This window comes from Pinus tabuliformis, chromosome 3_2 (genome assembly GCF_031772625.1).
Source record: "Pinus tabuliformis cultivar Carrire ecotype Pingquan chromosome 3_2, CPIR1, whole genome shotgun sequence".
NCBI lineage: Eukaryota > Viridiplantae > Streptophyta > Pinopsida > Pinales > Pinaceae > Pinus > Pinus tabuliformis.
In genome coordinates this window covers 585,569,264-585,575,259 of record NC_142302.1, presented here as the reverse complement: position 1 = coordinate 585,575,259, position 5,996 = coordinate 585,569,264, and the positions used below count along the sequence as shown (strand labels likewise).

General features: G+C 39.2%; 1 protein-coding gene across 1 annotated transcript; it reads right to left on the bottom strand.

Annotated features, from left to right (window-relative positions):
- Nucleotides 1–1,268: 1,268 nt before the first annotated feature.
- On the bottom strand, nucleotides 1,269–1,616 carry LOC149181919 (uncharacterized). The gene has a single exon (XM_089414373.1). The coding sequence runs from the start codon at nucleotides 1,614–1,616 to the stop codon at nucleotides 1,269–1,271; it is 348 nt and encodes a 115-aa protein (XP_089270499.1).
- Nucleotides 1,617–5,996: the final 4,380 nt, after the last annotated feature.

Sequence of the window (5,996 nt, the reverse complement as noted above, 5' to 3'; positions counted from 1 at the left end):
AAGTTGAGTGTGGCGAGAGGAGCGCTCATGGGCGTGGCGAGAGGAGGCCTTGCATGAAGATGCCCATACGGGGGTGCTGGGATCGTTGTCTATTTAGGATCTCTTCCCTCTTGTAAGCCATCTCTGAGACTATCTCGGCTATGCCACAATGGAAGAAGTTGCTCGGTTCCCGCAGGCAACTTTGATAGGAATCCCAGTTCAGCCTTCATCGTCTAGAGATGGAAGAAGAACCAGGCGACTTTGACCTGTAGGCGACTTTGACAGGAATCGTCTACAGAAATTGTAAGTAGCATTAATGAAATAGAGAAAGCTGTTAAAATTCATTTTGATACTAATTCAGTGGGAAACCGGCTTTGAACTCTGAATGCTGACAATGGATATTTATGTAATTCAAGTTAAACGAAATATAGCGCATGTAATTAAGTTAAACAAAATATAGCACTTGTAATTAACCTAAAATTATTCTGGATGCTACAGGGATACAAATTGACTATGGATAACTGCAGAGCGAATGCACAATGCCTGACATAAACCTTGAAAAGACTGAGCGAATGCAAAATACCTATCAGAAATCCTTGAAGAGACTAGGAGGATTTCATTCCTTCGGTAGCCCCTGCTAATATGAATTCTGCTGGCTGCCTTTTATTCCAAAGCTTCATAGAGCCCTGCCTGCTTGAGTGGAATGGCAGGCTTCCCTCCTCTCCTACCCCACCGAATTCATTTTTTGACTCCGCATAGTAAATACTTTTTCCCCGGATTCTGGCTACTCTGCGTTGTCCTCGTAATTCCTTGGCTTCACTAGACAGGCCATATTAAAAATGAATGAATTGGGTTTTATTTTTTATTTTAAAATTTAAATTTCATAAATTCAGCTCTAAATAATTTTTTTAAGATATACAGATATTTATAATTTGAATTTTTAAGATACACAGATATTGCTTACTCTACCTTCGCTCTAGCTGCGCGGTGCTGCTCTACTCATCTATATCTGCAGTCAAGACTAAGTGATAGGTGTTGCCTTTCTTTCCTCCCCGCAACAACTTGAATTCTCCTTACATGCTGAAGAGATCATACATCACTAGACTAGTTACAATACTCCAATTACTTTTAAAGATCCTTCTACTTAATCTCAAGCTTCACAAAACTTCCGCATGCCAAAGGCTCAGAATCCTTCCTTAAGCCACGGAAGGAAGCCAGAGGCACAAGACTGAACTGCTCCTCCACCCTTGAAGGACCTTTTTGTTGACCACCACTAGGCAGGTAGCGTTCTAAGCACAGAGATCACTCACACTTCCCTTGATTGCTCTGCAAATTGTCAATAACACCGACACCTTCTTGAGGCATTTCTTGGCAGAGTCACACATGATCTCAATGACCTGCTTCAATCTCTCGGCCTTGCCCACATATACATTAGGCAAACCCTGCAATAAGGCATTGAATACAGTTGTGGGTCTGGCTATCACAAACTGTGCTCTGAAATCAATGTCCACAAAGAAACGGTCTCCATCAATTATTACATTTATGTACTCATAATTCCCTACCGGGAATCCACCAATGTGCTCCCATCTTGATTTGCAAAGGCCTGCATTGTAGCCCAGTCCACGCAAATAATTCATCACTCACCGCCTCAACCAGCTTTTGTGGTCAATAACCTGATGTTTATTCACATTGGAAATTTCAACTTCGTTTTGATTTATCTCAAGTGCCCTAACAGCCTCCTTGTGCAGGAGAAACTCAACTAGGTTGTTAACGCTGGACAAGAACAGGCCTTCTCACCGACTCAATAGAAGGGCCTCGGATCCCTAAGGTCCTCTCCTTGCTTTTAAAGAGGTTCCTTCCGGCGGCAGAAACATGGCAATAACCGGCCGTAACTACAGGGGCTGGAAGAAAGGCAGTACAAGGTTACGAGCATAGATGGAATGAGCTTACGGCCAACTACAGCAGAGGGAACCACATTCTCTACCAAATATCCATGCTTCCCTCTACAGAAGCTGTTTATATATTACATATGTTCGGGAGTTAGGGCTGCGAGAGATATAATATTTCAACTTGACAGAGATAGGAGTAAGACAACGGAATTATGTTCTCAATCCTCTTTACGCCATTCCTTTTACTATAAACATCTGGCAGGTAGTCGAGAGGGCTTGCAGAGCACTATATCCGGATATTTACGACTGGAGAAAAAACCCGGTGGACCGCCGAGCTACAAGCGACACAGGAGCAGGATTCCCCAAAAAGCCAGGGCCGTGGGTGGCCAAGAGGGCCCACTTGGAAACAGGACACAGATATCCTCTTCCCTAGGCATAGGAACAGTGGATGGAAATTTAATCTGACACTGAAAATATGACAGAAAAAAAATGGAAATAGAATCATGAACTTGCAGACATGGAGTCCTCTAAATTAATATTAATATGATAAGCGACCGCGCAGAGACATCACTGGTCACATTCTGCTTTGCAACATTCAGTCTCACAACATAATTATCTCTGTCACTGACCAGAATTCAGAAAGCACAGAAACTCCTGTAATGCTCTGTACTCGATTTGAATGAATGAGTTCTTCATAGCTCGCAATCGAAAACGCGTGAGTGCTGCCTTTTTTAGTTTGTGCAGCACAATAGCATTACTGGCGGTGTCCACTTAGGCCGAGGTATTGTGTGAGGATTAAAAAGTGGTTTGAATTTAGTTAAAATAATTTTTAAAATTATTATAGTAGTTTTTGAATCATATTTTGACAGTGGAAAAGGATTCAAAATCTTTTAGTTGAAATTTAACAATTGGTTTTTAAAAAATCAAATTCTCAAAAAATTTCATGGCACGTAGGTCTTTTGTCGCATTCCCACTTCTTATCGTTTTCTTTGCATTCTGTGTTTCTTGTAATCTTCTGGCTGGAGTCGAATGCCGGGAAGGTTAAAATTTTAATCATTTGTTTGGCTTTCAGTGTTGTTGTGCGTCTGTTTATGGTTAGTGTGCAGACCTTGGTTATTTGTACCTGCGTCATTTGTTTGGTATCAGAGCGTGAGGTGAGAGTGTTACTGCAAAATTTCCATGAAGTTGTGGAGTTCAACTCTTGTGAATTGTTGCTTTGGTTGAGTTTGTAGCTGTGAGGTAGAGTCGTTGAGGTGCAACAGTCGTTGAAGCCATAGTCATGGAGATTGGAAGCCATGAAAGAAGCCCTCAATTTCCTTTATTTCCGATTGACGAGTTGTAGATGCTTATAGAAGCATTGTAAATTTATTTTGCGTGTTAAATTTAATGCAGGGATCAACATTGGCCGAACTGTAGTGCAACCTTGACTGCAAAAGAAACATTATTATGGAGAGGCAACAGTCATTGCGTTCGTGACCGCAGAGTGCTCGAGGTCAAGAACAGTTGCATCGATCCTGTTCGATTGAAAATCCTCGTTGTCTCTAACTGTTAATCCAGACTTTGAGTGTTGATTTGAAGGTACAAGAAGATGCTTTGCTGTTGCTGCTTCCCCTTTAGCTTCCAGAACTGTCTGCTTTGGCCTAAATTCTTTTAAAGTGTTTGGAAAAATCCAAAGTTGCTGCCTCGTTAGTCCCAATTCCATTTTTAAAAATCGGATGCAGCGCTTGTCGAGTAAATCCCTTTGCCTTTTTTATAGATTCCTTTGAAGGAGTTGATTTTTTAATCTAGGATAATCTGTAACTGTTGAGAGTTATCTTGAACAGACTCAGATCAAATCTGATTGGCTTCCACTATAAACCTAGGAGGAGTGCAACAGCTAGTTGATATATATTTTATTTTTTTTAATCTAGGATAATTGGTAACTGGTGAGAGTTATCCTGAACAGACCCAGATCAAATCTAACTGGCTTCCACTATAAACCTAGGCTACTTGCAACCGCCTGCAAGCCGCACAATAGCAGAAGTGCAACCGCCTGCGAGCCGCACAATAGCAGAAGCGCAACCGCCTGCAAGCCGCACAATAGCAGAAGTGCAACCGCCTGCAAGCCGCACAATAGTAGGAAACTTATGCCTCGGATTCAATTGTAATTTTACCTTTTCAATTATGTGTTCCAAGTGGTGAATTAGGAGAGGGGATTTATATGGAAGTTTGTAAAAGAGTTATGCTCTTTGTTTTAAAGCACTTTTGTAAAGGGTGATATCGTAAGGGATTATTGACATAATGTCATTGAGTTAGGAAAGGTGAGTTATGTTATAAAGGTTGAGTCAAATAAAAGAAAGTTTATGGAAAGTTTTGAGATTTTTGTTATAAGTGAATTTGAGAGTATTTTTTATTTGAGTTATTATACGAAAGGGTGTATTTTCGGTTGTACTCGACACCCAAGGTTCAATAATGCAGAATTGATGTCAAAACTCTGGAGTCAAAAAGAAATTTAAGTCAAATCAAAGGTGATGTAATGGGTGCATGACCGGAGAAGCCCGACACCCAAAGTCTATTCATTATAAAGGCAATCTGAAAAGTTACTACAATTGTTGTTTGCAGCAAAAAGAGGAGCAAAGGAATGCTCAGAAAGAAGGTTCAAGTGAAGTGAACCATTGATTAAGTTTAGAGGAGATGACTTGGTAAAGTGATTCAATTGCAGGTTACAGTGAACAAGGTGAAGTTCACAACAGAAGATGCAGATTCCACTGAAAGGCCACGATTATGCCATAGCAAATGGCATTGGTGATGACAAGAAAGAGATTGTTGAATTAAAAGTACGGCTTGGCATATTGCTAGAGCTATTACAAAGACAAAGACACGGATGGGTAATAAAGAGAACAATTAAATGGCCAATCCAACAATTGATGGAAAGAAGATTGAAGCGCAAACTAAAAATTTTAGACGCAGAGAAACTCCAGAAAAATATATACATTTCCAAACCAGAGCAAGGATCATTGCTTGGTGACAACTACGACGAAATGAAAGTGGGTTCAATTCCCACAGACGACACTATAAATTGTTTAAAAGATGAGCATGAAGACCTGAAGACAGATTCATTTGTCAAACCTCATGTTTTTAAATCTAACCATTAGTGTGTGCATGCAGGATATGTTGTTGAACATCAAATTGATACAAACATGAAGCAAGTTGCTGATGAATTGGAAAATGATGGGCCAAATGTCAACATGAGATATATTGCAGCAGAAATAAAGTTATTAGAAAAATGGTTGGACAATCCAAAGCTAGAGTGTGATGCAAAGGAAATTAAGATGGAATACAACATGCCTTCAAATCGAAAAATTTGGTACAACGGAAGCATAGAGATCGACAACAAAGTTCATCAAACAAACAATAATGTGCAACCAAAAGACAAGTTAAATATCGAAATTGAAGAAATGAAGAAGCTAATGTTGAAAGAATCTTAGAAGATGTCCATTAAACAAAGAAAAATCAAGGATAATAATAAGATACATTTGTCTGCACAAATATACATTAGCAAAAATGGAGGACAACCACAACATAAAGTTTGGAAGCCTGGAAGAAAAGAAAGGATAGCCACACAAAATCAACAAACTAACAAAGTACGTGATCAGTGACAAACTAAAGTTTGGGATCCAGGAGGAGTTTTATCATCTATTGAAGATTAATGGTCGGGAGACCATGATTCTCTTTTACCTAGGGAGTCTAATGCGGGAGCATCTAACCTGGGTCAATTCTTTATTAGAGGAGTTAGTTTGTAAAGTGAGGATTTAATTAATTATTGTATTTTTCTATAGTTTTTAGGAAAGAATGATAATTCTTGTAAATAGGAGAAGATTCGAGAGTATTGTGGAAGGTTTGAGAAAATTATGGATCAGTTAGCTTTTATCTAGGGATAAGGGATTGGATGAGAGATTTTATGGATTATGAGAAATATTTTGGGAGTTTGTTGAGGTATCTAGAACTTACCTTGGGTTCTAATTCGTTTGTATAAATTGAGGTGAGCCCATGAGGCATGTAAGATGTAGAAGTGTGTGAATGAGTGAGTAATTGAGAAATCCTTCTGTAATTATTTTATTGATTAAATAATTATTTGTTTAAATTTTT